Source organism: Heterodontus francisci, chromosome 2, assembly GCF_036365525.1.
Source record: "Heterodontus francisci isolate sHetFra1 chromosome 2, sHetFra1.hap1, whole genome shotgun sequence".
Lineage (NCBI taxonomy): Eukaryota > Metazoa > Chordata > Chondrichthyes > Heterodontiformes > Heterodontidae > Heterodontus > Heterodontus francisci.
Window position 1 is genome coordinate 47,379,685 of NC_090372.1, and position 24,783 is coordinate 47,404,467.

General features: G+C 47.1%; 1 protein-coding gene across 5 annotated transcripts in view; it reads left to right on the top strand.

The window, feature by feature from the left end:
* LOC137384246 (mitochondrial calcium uniporter regulator 1-like) overlaps window positions 1-24,783 on the top strand; it is a 101,060-nt gene that overhangs the window by 54,499 nt on the left and 21,778 nt on the right. For 3 of the 5 annotated variants that reach the window (XR_010977552.1, XR_010977551.1, XR_010977553.1), the window contains 7 exons: window positions 6,269-6,370; window positions 9,643-9,684; window positions 12,312-12,383; window positions 18,818-18,871; window positions 19,524-19,638; window positions 20,344-21,365; window positions 22,599-22,731. Coding sequence is in view for 2 of the 5 variants with exons in the window: in XM_068057998.1 (XP_067914099.1) it covers window positions 6,269-6,370; window positions 9,643-9,684; window positions 12,312-12,383; window positions 18,818-18,871; window positions 19,524-19,638; window positions 20,344-20,399 (441 nt within the window). In the remaining 3 variants the exon portion in view is untranslated. Of the gene's footprint in view, window positions 1-6,268; window positions 6,371-9,642; window positions 9,685-12,311; window positions 12,384-18,690; window positions 18,783-18,817; window positions 18,872-19,523; window positions 19,639-20,343; window positions 22,047-22,598; window positions 22,732-24,783 lie in introns of those variants that run through there. The other 2 variants (XM_068057998.1, XM_068058009.1) reach the window with 2 other exon arrangements.

Sequence of the window (24,783 nt, forward strand, 5' to 3'; positions counted from 1 at the left end):
CCTCGCCCCCTCGCTCCCCCTCTCTCCTCGGCCCCCCTCGCTCCCCCTCTCTCCTCGCCCCCTCGCGTCCCGCCTCTCTCCTCGCCCCCTCGGCTCCCCCTCTCGTCCTCGCTCCCCCTCTCTCCCTCGCCCCTTCGCCCCTCTCTCCTCGCCCCCTCGCTCCCCCTCTCTCCCTCGCCCCCCCCTCGCTCCCCCCCTCTCCTCCTCGCCCCCTCGCTCCCCCTCTCTCCTCGCCCCCATCGCTCCCCCTCTCTCCTCGCCCCCTCGCTCCCCCTCTCTCCTCGCCCCCTCGCTCCCCCTCTCTCCTCGCCCCCTCGCTCCCCCCTCTCTCCTCGCCCCCCTCGCTCCCCTCTCTCCTCGCCCCCTCGCTCCCCCTCTCTCCTCGCCCCCTCGCTCCCCCTCTCTCCTCGCCCCCTCGCTCCCCCTCTCTCCTCGCCCCCTCGCTCCCCCTCTCTCCTCGCCCCCTCGCTCCCCCTCTCTCCTCGCCCCCTCGCTCCCCCTCTCTCCTCGCCCCCTCGCTCCCCCTCTCTCCTCGCCCCCTCGCTCCCCCTCTCTCCTCGCCCCCTCGCTCCCCCTCTCTCCTCGCCCCCTCGCTCCCCCTCTCTCCTCGCCCCCTCGCTCCCCCTCTCTCCTCGCCCCCTCGCTCCCCCTCTCTCCTCGCCCCCCTCGCTCCCCCTCTCTCCTCGCCCCCTCGCTCCCCCTCTCTCCTCGCCCCCTCGCTCCCCCTCTCTCCTCGCCCTCGCTCCCCTCTCTCCTCGCCCCCTCGCTCCCCCTCTCTCCTCGCCCCCTCGCTCCCCCTCTCTCCTCGCCCCCTCGCTCCCCCTCTCTCCTCGCCCCTCGCTCCCCCTCTCTCCTCGCCCCCTCGCTCCCCCTCTCTCCTCGCCCCCTCGCTCCCCCTCTCTCCTCGCCCCCTCGCTCCCCCTCTCTCCTCGCCCCCTCGCTCCCCCTCTCTCCTCGCCCCCTCGCTCCCCTCTCTCCTCGCCCCCTCGCTCCCCCTCTCTCCTCGCCCCCTCGCTCCCCCTCTCTCCTCGCCCCTCGCTCCCCCTCTCTCCTCGCCCCCTCGCTCCCCCTCTCTCCTCGCCCCCTCGCTCCCCTCTCTCCTCGCCCCCTCGCTCCCCCTCTCTCCTCGCCCCCTCGCTCCCCCTCTCTCCTCGCCCCCTCGCTCCCCCTCTCTCCTCGCCCCCTCGCTCCCCTCTCTCCTCGCCCCTCGCTCCCCCTCTCTCCTCGCCCCCTCGCTCCCCTCTCTCCTCGCCCCCTCGCTCCCCCTCTCTCCTCGCCCCCTCGCTCCCCCTCTCTCCTCGCCCCCTCGCTCCCCCTCTCTCCTCGCCCCTCGCTCCCCCTCTCTCCTCGCCCCCCTCGCTCCCCCTCTCTCCTCGCCCCCTCGCTCCCCCTCTCTCCTCGCCCCCTCGCTCCCCCTCTCTCCTCGCCCCCTCGCTCCCCCTCTCTCCTCGCCCCCTCGCTCCCCCTCTCTCCCTCGCCCCCTCGCTCCCCTCTCTCCCCCTCGCTCTCTCTCGCCCCCTCGCTCCCTCTCTCCTCGCCCCCTCGCTCCCCCTCTCTCCTCGCCCCCTCGCTCCCCCTCGCTCCTCCTCGCCCCCTCGCTCCCCCTCTCTCCTCGCCCCTCGCCCCTTCTCTCCCCCTCGCTCCTCTCTCGCCCCCTCGCTCCCCCCTCGCTCCTCCTCGCCCCCTCGCTCCCCCTCGCTCCTCCTCGCCCCCTCGCTCCCCCTCGCTCCTCCTCGCCCCCTCGCTCCCCCTCGCTCCTCCTCGCCCCCTCGCTCCCCCTCGCTCCTCCTCGCCCCCTCGCTCCCCTCGCCTCGCTCCTCCTCGCCCCCTCGCTCCCCCTCGCTCCTCCTCGCCCCCTCGCTCCCTCGCTCCTCCTCGCCCCCTCGCTCCCCTCGCTCCTCCTCGCCCCCTCGCTCCCCCTCGCTCCTCGCTCGCTCCCCTCGCTCTCGCCCCTCGCTCCCCTCTCTCCCCTCGCCCCCTCGCTCCCCCTCGCTCCTCCTCGCCCCCTCGCTCCCCCTCGCTCCTCCTCGCCCCTCGCTCCCCCTCGCTCCTCCTCGCCCCCCTCGCTCCCCCTCGCTCCTCCTCGCCCCCTCGCTCCCCCCTCGCTCCCTCCTCGCCCCCTCGCTCCCCCTCGCTCCTCCTCGCCCCCTCGCTCCCCCTCGCTCCTCCTCGCCCCCCTCGCTCCCCCTCGCTCCTCCTCGCCCCCTCGCTCCCCCCTCGCTCCTCCTCGCCCCCTCGCTCCCCCCTCGCTCCTCCTCGCCCCCTCGCTCCCCCCTCGCTCCTCCTCGCCCCCTCGCTCCCCCTCGCTCCTCCTCGCCCCCTCGCTCCCCCCTCGCTCCTCCTCGCCCCCTCGCTCCCCCTCGCTCCTCCTCGCCCCCTCGCTCCCCCTCGCTCCTCCTCGCCCCCCTCGCTCCCCCTCGCTCCTCCTCGCCCCCTCGCTCCCCCTCGCTCCTCCTCGCCCCCTCGCTCCCCCTCGCTCCTCCTCGCCCCCTCGCTCCCCCTCGCTCCTCCTCGCCCCCTCGCTCGCCCCCTCGCTCCTCCTCTCGCCCCCTCGCTCCCCCCTCGCTCCTCCTCGCCCCCTCGCTCCCTCCCTCGCTCCTCCTCGGCCCCCCTCGCTCCCCCTCGCTCCTCCTCGCCCCCCCTCGCTCCCCCTCGCTCCTCCTCGCCCCCCTCGCTCCTCGCCCCTCGCTCGCTCCTCCTCGCCCCCTCGCTCCCCCTCGCTCCTCCTCGCCCCCCTCGCTCCCCCTCGCTCCTCCTCGCCCCCTCGCTCCCCCCTCGCTCCTCCTCGCCCCCCTCGCTCCCCCTCGCTCCTCCTCGCCCCCTCGCTCCCCCTCGCTCCTCCTCGCCCCTCGCTCCCCTCGCTCCTCCTCGCCCCCTCGCTCCCCCTCGCTCCCTCCTCGCCCCCTCGCTCCCCCTCGCTCCTCCTCGCTCGCCCCCTCGCTCCCCCTCGCTCCTCGCTCGCCCCCCTCGCTCCCCCTCGCTCCTCCTCGCCCCCTCGCTCCCCCTCGCTCCTCCTCGCCCCCTCGCTCCCCCTCGCTCCTCCTCGCCCCCCTCGCTCCCCCTCGCTCCTCCTCGCCCCCTCGCTCCCCCCTCGCTCCTCCTCGCCCCCTCGCTCCCCCTCGCTCCTCCTCGCCCCCTCGCTCCCCCTCGCTCCTCCTCGCCCCCTCGCTCCCCCTCTCTCCTCCTCGCCCCCTCGCTCCCCCTCTCTCCTCCTCGCCCCCTCGCTCCCCCTCTCTCCTCCTCGCCCCCTCGCTCCCCCTCTCTCCTCCTCGCCCCCTCGCTCCCCCTCTCTCCTCCTCGCCCCCTCGCTCCCCCTCTCTCCTCCTCGCCCCCTCGCTCCCCCTCTCTCCTCCTCGCCCCCTCGCTCCCCCTCTCTCCTCCTCGCCCCCTCGCTCCCCCTCTCTCCTCCTCGCCCCCTCGCTCCCCCTCTCTCCTCCTCGCCCCCTCGCTCCCCCTCTCTCCTCCTCGCCCCCTCGCTCCCCCTCTCTCCTCCTCGCCCCTCGCTCCCCCTCTCTCCTCTCGCCCCCTCGCTCCCCCTCTCTCCTCTCGCCCCCTCGCTCCCCCTCTCTCCTCTCGCCCCCTCGCTCCCCCGCTCCTCCTCTCTCGCCCCCTCGCTCCCCCTCTCTCCTCTCGCCCCCTCGCTCCCCCCGCTCCTCCTCTCGCCCCCTCGCTCCCCCTCTCTCCTCTCGCCCCCCCTCGCTCCCCCTCCGCTCCCCCTCTCTCCCCCTCGCCCCCTCGCTCCCCTCGCTCCCCCTCGCTCCCCCTCTCTCCCCCTCGCTCCCCCTCTCTCCCCCTCGCCCCCTCGCTCCCCCTCTCTCCCCCTCGCCCCCTCGCTCCCCCTCTCTCCCCCTCGCCCCCTCGCTCCCCCTCTCTCCCCTCGCCCCCTCGCTCCCCCTCTCTCTCCCCTCGCCCCCCTCGCTCCCCCTCTCTCCTCTCGCCCCCTCGCTCCCCCTCTCTCTCCCTCGCCCCTCGCTCCCCCTCTCTCCTCTCGCCCCTCGCTCCCCCTCTCTCCTCTCGCCCCCTCGCTCCCCCTCTCTCCTCTCGCCCCCTCGCTCCCCCTCTCTCCTCTCGCCCCCTCGCTCCCCCTCTCTCCTCTCGCCCCCTCGCTCCCCCTCTCTCCTCTCGCTCCTCGCCCCCTCGCTCCCCCTCTCTCCTCTCGCCCCCCTCGCTCCCCCTCTCTCCTCTCGCCCCCTCGCTCCCCCTCTCTCCTCTCGCCCCCTCGCTCCCCCTCTCTCCTCTCGCCCCCCTCGCTCCCCCTCGCTCCCCCTCTCTCCTCTCGCCCCCCTCGCTCCCCCTCTCTCCTCTCGCCCCCTCGCTCCCCCTGTGTTCTCTCCCTCTTCTCTCCTCTCTCTCCTCCCTCTTCTCTCCTCTCCTCTCTTCTCCCTCTCTGTCTTCTCTGTCGTTCTCTCTCTCTCTCTGTGTTCTCTCTGTCTTCTCTGTTCGCGCTCTCTCTCTCTCTGTTCGCGCTCTGCTCTCTGTGCCCCCTCTCTGTTATTTACAGAGAGTGGGAACATTCAGCAGATGGTTTATCAGTATTTTTGAAACATTGCGCTGTCAGTTTCACAGCTGACAGTTGCTCACATCAGGAAAAGTGGTTTCTGAACTTCGGACAGATTTGGGATTTTCCGGTGGGTCTGTTTTTTTAAATTTTAAAAATCCTGCTGGAAACCCCAAGTCTGTCCAAAGTTCAGAAACTGCTGTTTCCAATGTGAGCAACTGTCAACTTTGCAACTGACAGCAATTTTTCTTTTTAAAGTGGTCTGAAGGAAGAAGCCAGAGGGACGTTTCCCATCTCCATCGTCACGGACCTCTGCCGAGGATGAGGAATGGCTCGGGTACAGTGTACATTTACAGGCTTGATGGAAACCTTTGGTGGGCTGTATCCTGGCCTGCGGGCCATGTGTTGGACAACCCTGCTGTGGACAGATGCCTAGTCTCTACTCAATAGCCTTCTGTAATGGCGTAGTTATAATCTGAACACAGATTGTGAAAGCTCAGGTGTTGTCTGAATCCTATCCCTATGACAATATGTTGGAGCTTCAAGGTGTTGGGCTACGATATTTCCCAAAAGAACAAAAGATGATAATTGAATTGTTTCCTTTCCTTTAGATTTCTTTCCATCTAAACACACGGAATAGGAACACTTCAGCATTGAAATTGATCCAAGGATCTGTAAAAGTAGAGTCTGTATTTCATGTTTTGTTTGCTTTTAATAATTTTTAAAGAGTGCCATAAACTGCCATATCAGTAAATCTGCTACATAGCAATGTTCAACTGCTATTAAGGCAAACTGGGCATGCAGAAAATTTAACAGAGAATTCCCCAAATAGATTAGCTTGGAGCTGGAGATATTTCAGAAAATAATTAGCCCTGGGCATGTGATTTCCTGACTAGTGCTCCTTGCAGGCACTGTTCTGCAATGTGAGTGCCTGATTGGGGAAACAGCCCTTCAGTTTCCTATTTGTGTGTCTGTAAACATGGATTTCACCTTGTTAAACTGAAGAGAGGAAAATGATTTGAATCATAATGGAATGATATTTTTCTTAGCTAAGGGATTTCTATTCCAAAATACTGAGTACTATCGGCATGCCAACTGCATCTATCAGTGACTTGAACAAAGCTGAATGTATATACACCTGCATCTGTAAGCTCTGGTCACTCCAAATCATTTTAAAACTGCAAAACCTGGTTAGTTTTCGGATTTTGAATAGAAGCTGAAATGGTATCCGGGAACTGCAGCATTCACCAAATTTTGGTATTGATATGATGGAGTAATTGTGAAAGCAGTAAACTGTATTTTCAGTTTGGCTGTGTTCTGAAAGGTTGAAGTCCCCCCAAAAATAAGTAAACTCTGCACTACGGACTATTTCTGTTAATTGAAAGGTTTTTTTGCTTAAGCAGAAAGAATTTTCCCGTAGTGTGAACTGAGCAGTTTTAATAAACTACACAAGGTGTTTTTGCACAATTTCATTTCAGATTAACAGATAATTCAAATGGTGTTAACTTCAGAATTCAGTGATTTTAAAAAATGTTTATCAAAACTCCCTCAATCACCGTTCAGAGGATTGAGTGCAGCTATCTTTTCTTAGATCCTTATGGAATTTTAAAGCCAAACAGTTGTTTTTTGAAACCAGTTTCTATTTTGATGTCTGCTCATGATGTTGAATAATTTTGTAATTGTATCTTAATGGCCCATTTATACCTGCTCTTGGTATTGAAATGATGCTGTTTCTTGTATTAAATTCTTCTAAATGTATTTCAATTACAGGAGATAATGCTTCAGCATATTATGTCGCACATAACTGCTGTGAAAAAGGACATGATCATATTAGAGAAGAGTGAGTTTTCAGCAATACGAGCAGCGACTGAGGTGAGTATTTGTTTAAGCTGGATGTTAAGTCAATAAAGTCTAGAATGCTGGTGCCTCAGCAAATGAAAATGAGGACCATGGAGTGTTACTGTAAGATTGCAATGTTGTTGGTATCAAAAACCATGAAGCATGCCATCAGTAATTTGTCCACCCTAACCGAAAAATATTGTATGCATCAAGCATATTTATAGGGGTGGTGGGGTGAAGAAAAGGGAGAAGGTGAAATGTGTATTAAATGAATTTTTAACTTTTATTCAGGAGAGAATTTTTCCAAGGTAACTTGTAAATTAAATTATTAAGTGAGCAATTCTTATTGTGATTGCTTGTATGACTGGTACAAAGGAGGGTGACAAAAGTTTGAATGCTGTTCTGTATTAACTGATCTGAGCTGGAATGACAGCAGGGCCGCTACAATTAATCCTCAGTGCTTTTGGGGCAGGGAGGGAGAACTTACTTGGGCATTTTAAAAAATTTATTTAGAGATACAGCACTGAAACAGGCCCTTCGGCCCACCGAGTCTGTGCCGACCAACAAGCACCCATTTATACTAACCCTACAGTAATCCCATATTCCCTATCACCTCCCTACACTAGGGCCAATTTACAATGGCCAATTTACCTATCACCTGCAAGTCTTTTGGATGTGGGAGGAAACCGGAGCACCCGGCGAAAACCCACGCAGACACAGGGAGAACTTGCAAACTCCGCACAGGCAGTACCCAGAATCGAACCCGGGTTCCTAGAGCTGTGAGGCTGCGGTGCTAACCACTGCACCACTGTGCCGCCGCATTGTTATGATTACCCCTGTGGTTAAATAGTCTGGAACTGTTCATTAATTTGGCCACTTATCTTGTGTAGCAAGGTTAACCACTGGATCAAGTGCTGGTGGAAGCATGGTTTTTGTGAACCATGCCCTCACGAGTCAATGGCCGAAATTTTACAGTGGGCGGAGGGGAGCCGTCCAATGACACAAAAGTCAGTGGTGAGCCTGCCTCTGCCAGGGCTGGGGAAATCCAGACCAGATTTTACAGTCCCCAGGCCCTTAATTGGTCTTGGGCAGAACTTCCACCTCATTGAGGCAGGATGTCCTGCCTAATGAAGCTGCTGGCCAATCAGCGGGCCGGCAGCTCTTAGTCCCAGCAGCGCCACCGGGAGCCCAGCTGAAGAATGAAGATGTCGGGGAGCATTGGAAAACGGGCATGTTGGGGCTTCGTTGGAGGCGATCGGTTGGGCCCTAGTGAGGCATGGGGGGGCGTGTTGGGCGTTGGGGCAGCTGGGGTATTGGGGCCGGCCCTCCATTGGGCCCAGGGCGCCCGATCAGGAGCACCCCCCCCCCCCTCGGCCGTCAGAAGGCCGCCTACTTTTATCAGGCAGCTTTTCTAAGGCCTTGGCTGCCCGTCTGCCAAAGGTATAATCCCCATGGCGGCGGGCGGAGGCCCTTAAGTGGCTGCTAATTGGCCACTTAAGGGCCTTAATTGGCCTGGGGCGGGTGGGCCGTTTCTTGCCGCTGCCGCCCTCCATAAATTGGGGGCGGAAAGGGCCCCCGAGCCTCCTACTCCTACCCCACTACCAGCCCGCTCTTTGTGGGTGCGGGTAAAATTACAGACAATGCCTTTAGATGGGCAGGGACAGGATTTTTTTTAAACCTGTATGTTGGCCAAAATGTTTGGAGTGTAATTTGTTTATATTTAAAGTTTGTAGAAGTAAAAGGTTGACTGATCAAGACCTGTGAGCCTTACTTCGGTTGTGGGTAAAATGTTGGAAAGGGTTATAAGAGATAGGATTTATAATCATCTTGAAAAGAATAAGTTCATTTGCGATAGTCAGCACGGTTTTGTGAAAGGTAGGTCGTGCCTCACAAACCTTATTGAGTTTCTCGAGAAGGTGACCAAACAGGTGGATGAGGGTAAAGCCGTGGATGTGGTGTATATGGATTTCAGTAAGGCGTTTGATAAGGTTCCCCACGGTAAGCTATTGCAGAAAATACAGAAGTATGGGGTTGAAGGTGATTTAGAGCTTTGGATCAGAAATTGGCTAGCTGAAAGAAGACAGAGGGTGGTGGTTGATGGCAAATGTTCATCCTGGAGTTTAGTTACTAGTGGTGTACCGCAAGGTTCTGTTTTGGGGCCACTGCTGTTTGTCATTTTTATAAATGACCTGGATGAGGGTGTAGAAGGGTGGGTTAGTAAATTTGCGGATGACACGAAGGTCGGTGGAGTTGTGGATAGTGTCAAAGGGTGTTGTAGGGTACAGGGGGACATAGATAGGCTGCAGAGCTGGGCTGAGAGATGGCAAATGGAGTTTAATGCGGAGAAGTGTGAGGTGATTCACTTTGGAAGGAGTAACAGCAATGCAGAGTACTGGGCTAATGGGAAGATTCTTGGTAGTGTAGATGAGCAGAGAGATCTTGGTGTCCAGGTACATAACCTGGGTAGCAACTTTCAGGGATTTAATAGGGCTGTTAAGAAGGCATATGGTGTGTTAGCTTTTATTAGTAGGGGGATCGAGTTTCGGAGCCACGAGGTCATGATGCAGCTGTACAAAACTCTGGTGAGGCGGCACCTTGAGTATTGCGTGCAGTTCTGGTCACCGCATTATAGGAAGGATGTGGAAGCTTTGGAAAGGGTGCAGAGGAGATTTACTAGGATGTTGCCTGGCATGGAAGGAAGGTCTTACGAGGAAAGGCTGAGGGACTTGGGGTTGTTTTCGTTGGAGAGAAGGAGGAGGAGAGGTGACTTAATAGAGACATACAAGATAATCAGAGGGTTAGATAGGGTGGATAGTGGGAGTCTTTTTCCTCGGATGGTGATGGCAAACACGAGGGGACATAGCTTTAAGTTGAGGGGTGAAAGATATAGGACAGATGTCAGAGGTAGTTTCTTTACGCAGAGAGTAGTAGGAGCGTGGAACGCCCTGCCTGCAACAGTAGTAGACTCGCCAACTTTAAGGGCATTTAAGTGGTCATTGGATAGACATATGGATGAAAATGGAATAGTGTAGGTCAGATGATCGGCGCAACATCGAGGGCCGAAGGGCCTGCACTGCGCTGTAATGTTCTAATTCTAATGATCAGGTTAAGAATGTAAAGGTATGTGTTTATGTTTAAAGTGTAAGCTCGTGGACATGGGCTTTAATATTGTATGAACTGGAGATAAACCATTTATAGAGCTGAATGTGGATATTTAACGAATAGTGTAAATTAATATTTCTAGACGCTGCAACTAGGCTTCACTGCATATTTAGAAAAGACTGATTTGTAATTTTATTTTTCAGAAACTGAAAATTGAGTTGCAACAACTCAAAAAGCAGTTAAGAGTAAGTCACTTTTCTAAGTTTATTGCAAAGTTATTGATTGGATAAGATGAAAGCTTTAAAAATGTTAGCTTCAGAAATTTTATAAGTAAAGGTTTTTAAATGCATTTTTTGCACGAAAATGCATTCAAGGTGTGTACTGGAAACTAATATTTTGAACATTTCTGAAACAAAGATGATAAAGTACTAAGTACTATGCAAATACAAATTATCTCTCTCCAGCTCTGTGTCTCATTTGCACTCTTTCCCCCCCCCCCCCCCCCCCCCCCCATTCGCTGTCCAGCTGTCTCGCTAACACAGTCCCTCACCTGTCATCGCTCATGTCCACCACCACTGCCCCCCCCAGATGGGCCAGATTTTGGTTGGCGGGGTGGGGAACGGGAAAACGACAGCAAACTGTTAGTGTTTGCTATCATTACCCCTCTGAAACTGACTACAACTTTGGGGTGTCGAGCATGTGCAGATTAGTGCGGAAATCCTGAAATTGCAGTCTGTTGCTTGTTCTGACACGGGCTGCGTTGAATCACTTTCCCACTCCCACATTGCTGTCTGAAGTTACTCAAAAAGTTGCACCTTGTTCAGTAAGGTGTAACTGGGATTTTAATGGCAATGTGATTAATAAAATTTGATGAACAATGGAACTACCCCTGAAAAATCATGGCATTCTGTTAAATGATTAATTAGATTTTTTTAGTTAATTTTTAAAAATTTTCTCAGATTTTAGTTTCTACTTTCACCCAATGTGTATGTTCCAATATTTAATTTGCTTTGTGTAAACATTTTTAAAAGTGATTTTGTTTTACAACTTTTTCTTTTTTTGTTTGTGTGCCGGTGAAAATCCTTTAATATGACTGGCTTCTCGGACAGCCTGATGACATCACTCCAGCTCTACACTGCAAATGCCCAGTAAAGAACACTGCAATTAGTTGCAGTGCCACTGCATGGTGATCGAAGTGAAATTCTCACTAGAGAGATCACTTGATCTCTTCACAGGACTTACTTGGTGGTCAGCACGCACCCTTGCTTTGCCGCTGATCTCAAAATTCAGCTGGATATTTGTCGTCTTATACATTTCACTCTTCTCCATTTTGGTATTGATTTTCATGGTGTACACTGCAGCAAAGAGTTTTCACAAAGCATAAATAGTGATTTGTATGAATCAATAGCAACTTTGAATATGACAAGCACTTAACTGGTGTTGAAAATGTTCATTCTAATCTTAATTTTAGCATTGAACTGATTTTGATATCAGGATAACTTTTGTGCAGTATACCCAAGCATAGGGTTAGCTATACTACAGCACAGAAGCCACATGCAGCCCACAAACCTTGGTAGTCTTGCCCATGAAAACCAGATAACTTCTATTTATTCTTATTTTCTTACCCACTTGTTTGAATTTCACAGCCTTTGCAGTTTGCAAATGGTTCCAAAATCAGAACCTGTTTGTATCAGCAGCTGAATCCAAAGTAATGAGATCAAGAATTTAGACTTTTTATATATAGCTCTCAAGGTTCTGCAGTACACAGCTAAGAGCCCCATGATGACCAAAAGCTCAAAATATTTTTCATGATTATGTAGTATTTGGTACATCTTGATAACTTAAAATTAGAACTTTTGCTTATGAGCTCAAAATGGTACGATCTGTTTTCTTGGTCACTTTTCATTTGCAGGAGTAGAAAAGCAAAAGCTTTTGTAAGTATTGTAAGACTACTATTTGGGGATAGCTCAGTATTGCACTCAGCAGTGCTGACTCACACCCAAGTTACTAGTGAAGCCAATAGAAAGCATTTGTATACATGCAAAAGTACTGCTGAGACCACCTTGAGCTATATTTCTTCCTTTGCTCACTTTAAGCTTATTGCTGTAATCTGCTTTGATACTGCTGTTAAATCTGGTGTATGTAAGGCATTATCAGATTACTTGGTGAACAGTGGAGTAATTTGTATACTGGTATGATTTATGGAAGTTATATAATAGGGTGCGTCATTAAACACGGGTGTCAACTTGTACGTATAGTCGTGTCTCCAAACCCTAAACCAGTTCCCACAGTTTTTTCTGTAAAAAATCATTTTAACTGTTCAAAAACAAGGGTTTTCAAATGGAGTTTAGTGGACCCTCGGCATCTTCAAGGGTATTTCCTGAGTTTTGCAAAGTCACCAGATTTCTTGTTTGTTGATTTAGCACAATTATTTCTGTTCGTGTGTACCAATGAAATGTTTCTGCAGTGATAGCTCTAGGAACAGGAGTAGGCCACTCAACCCCTGAAGCCTATTCCGCCATTCACTTAGATCATTGTTGCTATGTATCTTAAATCCATCTACCAACCTTTGGTTCCTTTGGGTAACTGACACTCTTGGAAGTTGGTACACATGGTCCCAGGTCGGTTATTATTTCAGTGTACCCCAGGCTTGAAAACCATTGATTTTCTGCAACGGCAGTAGTGAAAACTTTTTAGGGTGAATTTTACAAAAAAAAATTGCCCTGCTTTGCTAATTTAGAGATCACATTTTGATGAAAGTATTCCTGATAGCCATTGATTTATGACTGATTTAGTATGCTATTTGCTTCCAACTTTAATCATTTCAATCTGTTTCAGTTTTTAGAGTAACATTTTGAAACACTTCTTGCAGGATGAAGTCGTCAAAGTTTCATCAAACAACAAATTGGACATGAATTTGGAAAAAAGTAGAGTTCAAGAAATGGTAAGAAATTTTTGTAGCTGCATGCACTTTTATTTTCATTTGACGTGTTTCCCTACTTTTGAAGGCTATTAAAGTGGAATGGCATACCCATAGAGTACTAGCACCACAGTTATTTCTAATTTACTCTAATTCAGAAATTGAGTGCAAATTAGTCACATTTGCAGATGATGCCTAACACAGAGGGGCAGTTGATTCAAGGAAGGCAGCTGATTCTGAGGATGCAGCTCAGGTAATAAGAAACGAGTTATACAAAATATGTAAGTTGGTTGAACAATAGCTGAATAAAGAGTGCAGGAGGGCATGCCAGAAGCAGCACTAGGCATACCTCAAAATGAGATGTTATCCTGGTGAAGCTACAACCCAGGACTACTTGCGTGCCAAACAGCGTGAGCAGCATGCAATAGACAGACCTAAGCAATCCCATAACCAATGAATTAGATCTGAGCACTGCAATCCTGCCACATCCATTCGTGAATGGTGGTGGACAAGTAAACACCTAACTGGTGGAAGAGGCTTCACAAATATCCCCATCCTCAATGATGGGGGAGCCCAGCACATCAATGCAAAAGATAAGGCTGAAGCATTTGCACCAATCTTCAGCCAGAAGTGCAGAGTGGTTGATCCATCTGGGCCTCCTCCTGAAGTCCCCAGCATCACAGATGCCAGTCTTCGGCCAATTCGATTCACTCCCCGTGATATCAAGAAATGACTGAAGGCACTGGATACTGCAAAGGCTATGGGCCCTGACAACATTCTGGCAATAGTACTGAAGATTTGTGCTCTAGAACTTGCCGCGCCCCTAGCCAGGCTGTTCCAGTAGAGTTACAACACTGGCAATGTGGAAAATTGCCCAGGTATGTCCTGTACACAAAAAGCAGGACAAGTCCAACCTGGTCAATTACCACCCCATCAGTCTACTCTCAATCATCAGTAAAGTGATGGAAGGTGTCATTGACAGTGCTATCAAGCGGCACTTGCTCAGCAATAACCTGCTTAGTGACGCTCGGTTTGGGTTCTTATTTTATTTTTTTTATTTTAGAGATACAGCACTGAAACACGCCCTTCGGCCCACCGAGTCTGTGCCGACCAACAACCACCCATCTATACTAACCCCACAGTAATCCCATATGCCCTACCGCCTACCTACACTAGGGGCAATTTATAACAGCCAATTTACCTATCACCTGCAAGTCTTTGGCGGTGGGAGGAAACCGGAGCACCCGGAGGAAACCCACGCAGACACAGGGAGAACTTGCAAACTCCACACAGACAGTACCCAGAATTGAACCCGGGTCCCTGGAGCTGTGAGGCTGCGGTGCTAACCACTGCGCCACTGTGCCGCCCGGCCTAGGGCCACTCGGCTCCTGACCTCATTACAGCCTTGGTTCAAACATGGACAAAAGAGCTGAACTCAAGAGGTGAGAGTAACTGCCCTTGACATCAAGGCAGCATTTGATCGAGTTTGGCATTCAGGAGCCCTAGCAAAATCGAAGTTAATGGGTATCAGAGGAAATCTCTCCTCTGGTTGGAGTCATACCTAGCACAAAGGAAGATGATTGTGGTTGTTGGAGGTTAATCATCTTAGCTCCAGGATATCACTGCAGGAGTTCCTCAGGGTAGTGTCCTATGCCCAACCATCTTCAGCTGCTTCATCAATGACCTTCCTTCATTCATAAGGTCAAAAGTTGGGATGTTCTCTGATTGCATAATGTTCAGCACCATTTGTGACTCCTCAGATACTGAAGCAGTCTGTGTAGAAATGCAACAAAACCTGGACAGTATCCAGGCTTGGCCTGATAAGTGACCAGTAACATTCGTGCCAGGCAATGACCATCTCCAACAAGAGAGAATCTAACCATCTCCCCTTGAAATTTTGGCATTACGATCGCTGAGTCCCCCACTATCAACATCCTGGGGGTTACCATTGACCAGAAACTGAACTGGAGTAGCCTTACAAATGCCATGGCTACGAAAGCAGGTTAGAGGCTCGGAATCCTGCAGCGAGTAACTCGCCTCCTGACTTCCCAAAGCCTGTCCACCATCTACAAGGCAAATGTCAGGAGTGTGATGGAATACTCTCCACTTACCTGGATGGGTGCAGCTCCAGCAACACTCAAGAAGCTTGACACCATCCAGGACAAAGCAGCCTGCTTGATTGGCACCCCATCTACAAACATTCACTCACTCTACCACTGACACACAGTGGCGGCAGTGTGTACCATCTACAAGATGCACTGCAGCAATGCACCAAGGCTCTTTCAACAGCACCTTCCAAACCCACAACCTCTACCATCTAGAAGGACAAGGGCAGCAGGTGCATGGGAACACCACCACCTGCAAGTTCCCCTCCAAGCCACACACCAACCTGACTTGGAACTATATCGTTGTTCCTTCACTGTCGCTGGGTCAAAATCCTGGAACTCCCTGACAGCACTGTTGGTGTACCAACCCCCGTATGGACTGCAGCGGTTTAAGAAGGCAGCTCACTACCACCTTCTCCAGGGCAATAAATACAGGCCTAGCCAGCGATTTCCACATCCCATGAACGAATAAAAAAAAAAAGCAGATGAAATTTTATGGAGAAGTGTAAAGTATTACATATAGGAAGATTAAAAAAAACATAAGAGCAGCAATGAATAACGCAACTGGAATACTGAAAAACCAAAAGAGAGTATATCAGAACGGAATGGTATTCAAACTTTATAGAGCTGTAGAGAGGCCATGCCTTGAACACTGCATCTAATTCTGGTCACCAAGGCAAACATTCAAGAATTCAAGGCTTCTCCTTTTGTGCTGGATATGAGCAAAGAGAAACTTGGGTTTTTCAACCTTATAAGTAAGGAGATATGAGAGGTATATAAAATAGTAAATGATATGGAAAAGGTAGATCTAGAAAGTAACTTCCAAAGCAATTGAGAGTGGGACAAGTGGGCACTGGTTGAATCAGTAAAAGGCAATTTTTTTTTTTAGTTTTTAGAGATACAGCACTGAAACAGGCCCTTCGGCCCACCGAGTCTGTGCCGACCATCAACCACCCATTTATACTAATCCTACACTAATCCCATATTCCTATCACATCCCCACCTGTCCCTATATATTTCCCTACCACCTACCTATACGAGGGGCAATTTATAATGGCCAATTAACCTATCAACCTGCAAGTCTTTGGCATGTGGGAGGAAACCGGAGCGCCCGGAGGAAACCCACGCAGACACAGGGAGAACTTGCAAACTCCGCACAGGCAGTACCCAGAATCGAACCCGGGTCCCTGGAGCTGTGAGGCTGCGGTGCTAACCACTGCGCCACTGTGCCGCCCATGTGGAACGATACAGGAAGTTTTCCTCAAAGTGATCAACGCATGGAATTGACACAAGCCCAAAATTCCATCATAGCTCAGCAAATTTATCCAGTACCTGAGCCATGCAGACCAGATTCTAGTTCCGTTTGTTTGTTTGTGCTGAGTTATATTGTTGAATGTGACCTTAGATAAATGGACCCTCTACTTCTTGCACTTGTTGTACTGCAAAATATCAATAGTGCAATTCATTCCTGAGATCCACAGTTTCTGTATTAATTTTTAACTCCATCTATAACCTTTTTTAGAGGCCCAATATCCATAGGTTTTCCCATTGCTACAACTGGACCTGGTGGCACCATGCAGATCTTGACCATTGTGATCCCATGCATAGGCGTGGGTCTGCTAGTAAGCACAAATCTGGACAGATATACTTTTACTTTGAATTCTCATATTTTCCCAAAGCTTCTGTACATATGGCTCTCCAACAAAATGCTTTCTGATATATCTGTCTTGCACTAGTTGTTTGTCTCTGTGATATTGCTTGTTTGAGTTATAATAAAGTCTATTCTGGATTTAAAGTTGAATGTGAAGATTTGTTTGTGTTTTCAATCAGTGTCATCCACAGATGTCTTGGAGTAAACCTGGGAATGGATGCTTACCCCCCCCCCTAACTTGGCATAGTGATTTACCATCTGGAATGAATACATTCCATCTCTAAGCAGAAATGGGAAACATTTGCTTAGATCTATCGTAATGTCAATGACCACATTCATTTGGTTGTATTGTTAAAATTTGCTGTTTGGTAGGCCTTACTTTTGCTGAAGGAATGGTAAGGAAATATGTCTGTTCTCTTGCTTTAAACCAGGAACAAATTGAATCTGTTTCTTTTTCCCCCACCTCAACTGTACATTATTTCACGTTTCCCACTGGTCAGGGAATTGACATCTTTTTCATTTTTCTGTTTGTCGGAATATCCAGTAAGGCAGTTTAAAAGTCTTGCATACAGAAAAGACATAATTTATGTTCAAACCAGAGATCTGAAGTGCGTGGTTATCAAGCGCTCTCATTGCTCTGCCTACTTGTTGTTTTATGGGTGGATATAATCATTGTCAATAGTTTTGAAGAGAAACAGTATTCTAGTAAATTGTAAAATAATCCTGAGACAGTTTCCTTGTGTGATGCTTGCCCTTATACAGTTGCTTTATTAACCTTGTCAATGTTGAAAGTTTGTCAACTGGTGAACAACCTTGTTGTTAAATGTGCATATTTTCTTCAGCTTTCAACGTGATTTTTTTTAAAAACCCAGCTAGCTTATCCATACCATGGGCCAATTGAAAGGGAAGTACCTTTGACTCAAGATAGCATATTTAAACTGAAGATGACCTTGGACTTGGAATGAATTAGTGTAACAAGTGATTGGGAGTTTCACCCAAAGTAATGTGATGCATCGGCATATAAAGAATTGAATGTTACCCTATTAACATTTGAATCTTGCCCTGTAGTTTAGACAGAGATTTAGTTGCGAGTGTGAAAAGGACTCTAGTAAGGGACACCTTATTTAGTCCCTTTCTGCAGTGGAATTCATCCTAATTTATTATTTGTTTGGAGATGTTATTGGTGGCTATGGTAAATGAACTGAGCTATCAAGACCAGGAAAAGTCTTGAATTCAGCCATTATTTAATGGTGAATTCGTTGATCTCTTTCTGGGTAGTGGTGTGGTTGTCGCAGTTGGCCTCAGCACCCCTGCGAAGAAGGGGAAAATCAGCTAGAGTTGCCAAGCCTGATTGCTATCCAGTGACCTATGCTGGAAAGTACATGTTGGCTGAGGAGAGGATTATACAATGTTTGTTCTGTTTCCCCCACACGCTTGGTGGCTAATAAGCTGTAAGCTGCAGTCTGAATTAGAGTTAAATTACCTTATAATTGCCACACCATTTGCCTGGTTTTAGGAGAGTCATAATTAATGCATATGGTGCTCAACGTTATCTTGATGCAAGTCAATATTTTAGACTTGAGTAACAGCATGTTGAGGGAAGTGAGTTAGTTATTATTGAAAATCTCATCCCAAAATTGTTTGGCCATCAGTCTTTTCCCTTATGGGCTTAACTCTATTATCTATAGAATGGAAATTTATTTATAGTAGCTTCTGCTGCAGCAGGTTTGAGGGAAGAGGGCCTGATCCTTAGAAGTTGACTTAATTCTGTAGCAAGGAGCTGTTGATTCTGAGGATAACTTTTCCCAGTTCATCTGTCCCACACCACCACCACCACAAAAAACACACAGGCCAATTTCTTCCAGCTGATGTGTTGTGGTAATTAGGTGAAAAATAGATGTTAGTGTTGTGGGTCACAGACCTGAAACATTAACTTTGCTTTTCTCTCCACAGCTGCTGCCAGACCTGCTGAGTATTTCCAGCATCTATTTTTGTACCTAAGGAGGTACAATTCAAAACCTCTCTAATCAAGTGAAACTTGTCTTATTGACTTTCTGCTGCTGTTTAATTCTTTAATAAACCTGTCTTGTTAGTTTTGAGTTGTATGGCCTAATGCTGTTTGTTCCTTTTCAATATAAAGTGGGTTTGTTATTTCTAGTAAGATAATCTCAGTAACCAGCATTTCTGTTCGTATGATGTGTATATAAATTTAATGATTTGGGAGTTAGGAGTGTGGGTATACTTACGTGGACAGTATTTAGAGTTAAACATGAAGGAAGCATCTGATGATGCATGACATTTGCAACTATGTGTACCAAGTATAGAACAGATTGTGGAATGCTTAATGAATGTAATTTAAGTATTTCATCCCTTGATCTCTTAAGGACATATTGTCTTCTCACTTGCCAGTGAGAACATTGTTTTTATTGTTCAATACATTCATTTGTTTGCAAAGAAATACTCAGTTTAACATGGTAAAACATCTGAACACCTATACTGATTGTCATAGCTAGCTGCTTATTTTAACTTTGTAACCTACTTTTGGTAAAATAAAAACAGTGTTGTAAATACTCAGCAGGTCTGGCAGCATCTGTGGAGAGAGAAACTGAGTTAACGTTTCAGGTGTGTGATCTTTTATCAGAATTCCTACTTTTTGTGTTGCTTTCAGTATCACTTGTGACTCTTTTTGTCTGTCTCTACAGTTAACAGAACATGAAAGGAGAGTACTGGAAACCAGAGCAGATATAGTAGAGTTGGTAAGAATTATCTTTTCAATTTTATTATGTAATTCACTTTGTTCTTTACATGTCCACACTGCCTTCCTGGGCTGAAGGGTAGGATAGAAAGAAAGACTTGCATTTATATAACACTTTTCACGACCACCAGATGTCTTATAGCACTCAATAGCGAATTAAGTACTTTTGAAGTATAGTCACTGTTGTAATGTAGGAAACGCAGCAGGTAATTTGCACACAACTTACTCACAGAAACAGCAATGCGATAATGTTTTATGATGTCGGTTGAGTAGTAAATGTTGGTCAAGACACCAGTGATAACTCCCCTGCTGCTCTTTAAAATAATGCCATGGGATCTTTTATTCCACCTTAGGGGGCAGATGGGGCCTTGGTTTAACGTCTGAATCCGAAAGACGGTACCTCTGTCAGTGCAGCACTCCCTCAGTACTGCACTGGGATTTTGTGCTCAAGTCTTGTACTTCAACACAGAACCTTGTGACTGAGGCAAGAATGCTACCAACTGAGCCATAGCTGACACATAGTTGAATAGTTGAGCTCTTGGCTGTCTCCATGGTCTCTGATGTTATCTATTTGATATATTTCATTTGGCTTTTGATAAACTGCCTAATGTCACTCCAGGAAGTTTTGATGTGACTCATACCTAATTTTTCAGCATTCACAGCAAGGCCAAGCTGTGACTCAAATAAACCGAAAGATAGACACTGAAGTAGCGGGGCTCAAAACTCTGTTGGAATCACACAAACTTGACACCATTAAATATTTAGCAGGTAAGAAGACTGTTTATCAGATTGGTAGCAATTGCTGTATATGCTGTAAATTCTGATGTGTCCCCTTCTGTACATTTGGCAGGGTATTGGAGTAAACGTGATCAGGGATACAATAGTCACAATGTTTAAAGCATGTCTAGCATTGAAATTGGGTGCAATGGAAATGAATGAATGAAAGAAAGGTGCTTTACATAATATTTGCTTGTTAAAGAGGTTGTGATCAAGCAATAATAAGTGGGCAAAAGTTTATTTTTCAGATGTACTTATCAACTTGAGTTGTTTATAATCTCCAAGACCATTTTTAATATCGGAATTATAGTCCTGAAACTTTCAAATATCTTTTAAAGTATCTGTAGCTCGCTCCCAGAGTTCTTAAGCACTTTTACGTTGATGCTTGTTTCATTCAGATCACAGCAGTGTGGTGTATGTCTGCTGGTTCTTGTGTTTATGTTGCAAAAACTGACTCCCTCATCCCAATAGCAGGATCAGATATAGATTTTCATGGATCTATGATTCATTTATCAGGGTAAGGAACCCAGTTTTAGTAATACAAATCTGAGGCCCCAGCATGTGGACGTTGCTCCCCTGTGATCAGAATTAATTAGTTGTAATGCCAATACAATAGTGTGTTTTTAAAAAAACTGAGCTAGTGAAGTAATACAGATTTGCCATTGATCTTTATCTTGATGGATGTTTCCTTTGTAGGTTCAGTTTTCACGTGCCTTACCATAGTGCTTGGATTTTATCGCCTCTGGGTATGAAATTTAATCCCTCACTGGACCTTAATATTCGTCCTCAAAGTGTCAGGAAAAGGAACCGTAGTGGTTGTAAATATCTGAGACCTAATCATTTGCAATGCTCTGGATGCCTTAAAGAATAAAGAATTTTATATATTGATTTACTTCGGAAAGAAATTCTTGATATGTAAATTTGTCACATTTATTTTAAATTTATCGTATGTATGAATCATGTTACCACATTCCGTGTTTAAAATATGCATGACTACTGAATTGTAAATTTTGAGGATTGTACCTGTGAATTTTGCACTAATTTAATAATTTAAAGCCTTTTTGCATATTTTTTTTACCACAAGCATGTATCTACTTCAAAATAAATTTTGTCTAGTCCTGTTGGGCTACTGCAAATTTATCAGTGTTCATAATTGTAAAGTGATGCAGTGTTAAATTGCTATTTGAGAGTAGTAATGGCTACTGCTTCTAGGGTATATACTGAAAAGCAAAATGTTTCTAGAAGTTGGTCTGCAATTGTTGCTTTACAGTGAAGAGAGAAGATTGGGATATTCTCTCAACTACAGAAACCAAAGCAAGAATTGAAAAGTTACATTTTTTTCATTTATGTTGACATTGTTTCCAACACTTGTGGTATAGATCATGATAGTTTACCACCAAATAGTTCCTGAACAATCATAGGTTGGTGTTGGGATTAATTTATGAATATCAAAAGTATTTAAGGAATGTTTCATTGGTCCCAGTGGTTCAGGCAAATTGCACTGGCGAGCTATGTGAATGATGCATCAGTTTCAGCCAGTGTAGTATCACATGTCTGCCCATAGTTTCATAGAATCTGGTTCTGCTGGGTTTCACGCTAAGGGTAAAAAAGTGCAGATAATGCAGACAAGAACAAAAGCCAATTGAATGATCGTTCTATCAAGCTTTAAGCTCTCTTTCAACTTGCCCTGCAAAGCATTTCTCTACCTCCAGACCCATGTAAGTATTTGTTTCTACTATCTTGCCTGATCAATGTTTCTAATTGTTAATTTTAAAAAATTATTTTCACTAATTTATCAGGAGAATTTCTTGCCCTTTAAAAAAATTAAACCCACAAATATTATGTTAGGAACAATTGGAAATGTGAAAGCATTTCTGTGTCTCTTACCTTCTTGCAAAATATTGGAACAGCAAAATAACCATCAGTGTTTGAATCTACACACGTTTGGTCTGTATCCCAGGTGCAATTCCCAATCAGTGTTGAGTTAGTTGATCTAGGCTTGAGTAGAATTAGAGATGCTACAATTTGATCTCTGTCACTGCTTGGTAGGGAAAGGAAAGAGTATCGGACAAGATTTTCAATTGTTATCCCTGCTGGAAAGTATGTGTATGGGGACTGGGTTTGGTGTGGCTGTGATGTCTTCCATAGTGACAAGCCTGTTAACACCCATCACCAAGGTTCTTAGATGCAGAATAGTCATATGGATGAGGTACAAGAGGGCATCTCATGCCTGTGGAACTTTCCCAGTGGCAGTCAATTCCTTCAGGAAAAGGAAACAAATATTTACCAAAAAAAGAATTTTCTAATAACTTTGCCTCCAAGAGGAAGTTTTAACTTTGAATCCCTGCCAATAGTTGCAGTTTCTCTATTGAAATTTTAAAGTTGCTTTCTATTTTACATGTAGAGTTTTAAGGCCAAATAAAAACATTCTTACACTCTAAATATTCCCTGTATTTAATGTTGAAATGTTGAGTATCTGCTCCTGCAGTTCTTGCTTGGACACACATTGACATTTGTATTTTGTGTGAACAGTAATCAATAATAATGAAATGTGTTTTAACACAACATATTAGTATTGATGGCTTTTGTATCCATGGTTATGATAGCAGAGGATTATCTTTGTGTGGAATATGTTTTAGGGAGAGCTGGGTTGTCAATTGAAGGAGTGGCCAGTTGAGGTTGTTAGCTAGAGTCTTTCCAACCCTGTACTTTCCTGTTTTTTTTTTATACAAAGCATCAATCAAACTTAATTTGGTCAATAATATGTAGTCTAAATAGATTGTGGTTGTAACCACTTCAACCATATTTGGCCTTTGTCTGACTGATTCAAGACCTGTTTTGCGTTGCAATGAGGCAAAATGCTGTGTATGATTTGACATTAGTGACAACAACTTGAATTTGCATAATGTCTTCAACGTAACATTCAGATTTGTTTTCTTTGGAGCATATAGGTAGAAAATCAGATTCTTCAATGCCTAAATACCATTTGCAAACGGGAGCTGTAGGCTGCTGTCCTGTTTAATGTTGCAGTGATTCACATGAGAACCTACAAGAGCTTCCTTCCTGCATAGGCCTCCACCAAAGGTATATTTAATGCAGAAAATCTTGTAGCTTTTTCAAAATTTATGTCTAGTATGTTATCAACCTTATTTGTAGTAGTAGTTTCTTAGCTTAATTGAGAACTGAAGATGGCTGAAAAAAAATTTCAAAAAATATTTTGATTTGATTGGTCCATTGCTTTATTTTATGAGTATAGGAACAGCGGAGCAGCAGTAGGCCATTCAGTCCATCGAGCCTGCTCCACCATTCAGTTAGATCATGGCTGATCATCTACTTAAACGTCACTTTCCCTCGTTATCACAATATTCCTTGATGCCATTAATATCTAGATATCTATCGATTTTTGTCTTGAACATGCTCAATGATTGAGCTTCCACAAATCTCTGGGGTAGAGAATTCCGAAGATTCACCATCCTCTGAATGAAGAAATTCCGCCTCATCTCAGTCGTAAATGGCCTACCCCTTATTCTGAGACTATGTCTCCTGGTTTTAGACTCACCAGCCAGGGGAAACATTCTATCTACATCCACCCTGTCATTCCCTCATTCTTCAAAACCTTAGAGAATACAGGCCCAGCTTCCTTGATCTCCCCTCAAAAGACAATCCTGCCATCCCAGAGATTAGCCTGGTGAACCTCCGTTGCACTCCCTCTATGGCAAGTATATCCTTCCTTAGATGAGGATATCTAAACTGTACACAATACACCAGGTGCGGTCTCACCAAGGCTCTCTAAAATTGCTGCAAGACTTCTTTACTCTTATACTCAAAGCCCTTCACGATGAAGGCCAACATACCATTTGCCTTCCTAATTACTTGCTGCACCTGCATGCTAGCTTTTAGTGATTCACAAACAAGGTCACCTGGTCCCTTTGGACATCAACACTTTCCAACCTCTCACCATTTAAGAAATACTGTCTGTTTCTTCTATTAAAGTGGATAATTTCACACTTATTCACATTATGTTCCATCTGCCATGTTCTTGCCCATTCACTCAGCCTGTCCAAGTTCATTTGAAGCCTCCTTGCATCCTACTCACAACTTGCATTCCCATCTAGTTTAGTGTCATCAGCAAATTTGAAAATACTACATTTGGTCCCCACATCCAAATCTTTTATATAGACTGTGGACAACTATGGCCCCAGCACTGATCCTTGCAGTACTGCACTAGTAAAAGCCTGCCAACCTGAGAATGACCCATTTATTCCTACTCTCTCTCTTCTGTCTGTTAACCAATTCTCAATCCATACCAGTATATTACTTCTAATCCCATGTGCTCTAATTTTGTTTACTAACCCTTTTGTGTGGACTTTATCAAAAGCCTTCTGAAAATGCAAATACACCACATCTTCTGGTTTTCCTTATGCTATAAGTAACATCCTCAAAAAAAACTCCCAACAGGTTTGTCAAACATGATTTCCCTTTCATACATCTATGTTGACTCTGCCCAATCATATCATCATTCTTTATAATAGATTCTAACATTTTTGTCAAACTAACAGGTCTGTAGTTCCCCGTTTTCTCTCTTCCTCTTTTCTTAAATAGTGGGGTTACATTTACTACTTACCAGTCTGCAGGAATCTTTCCAGAATCTATAGAATTTTGAAAGATAACCACCAAAGCATCCACTGTATAGCCACCTCCTTCAATACTTTGGGATGTAGCTCATCTGGTCCAGGGGATTTATCAACCTTGAATCCAGTTAATGTTTTGAGTACTACCTCTTTAATAATAATACTTTGTGAAGACAGATACAAAGTAATTGTTTTGTTTCTCTGCCATTTCTCTATTCTCCATTATAAATTCTCTTGTCTCTGCCTGTAATGGATCCACATTTTTCCTTGCTGATCTTTTCCTATACCTAAAGAAGCTTTTAGATTTTAGATTTAGAGATACAGCACTGAAACAGGCCCTTCGGCCCACCGAGTCTGTGCTGACCATTAACCACCCATTTATACTAGTCCTACACTAATCCCATATTCCTATATCCTCACCTGTCCCTATATTCCCCTACCACCTACCTATACTAGGGGCAATTTATAATGGCCAATTTACCTATCAACCTGCAAGTCTTTTGGC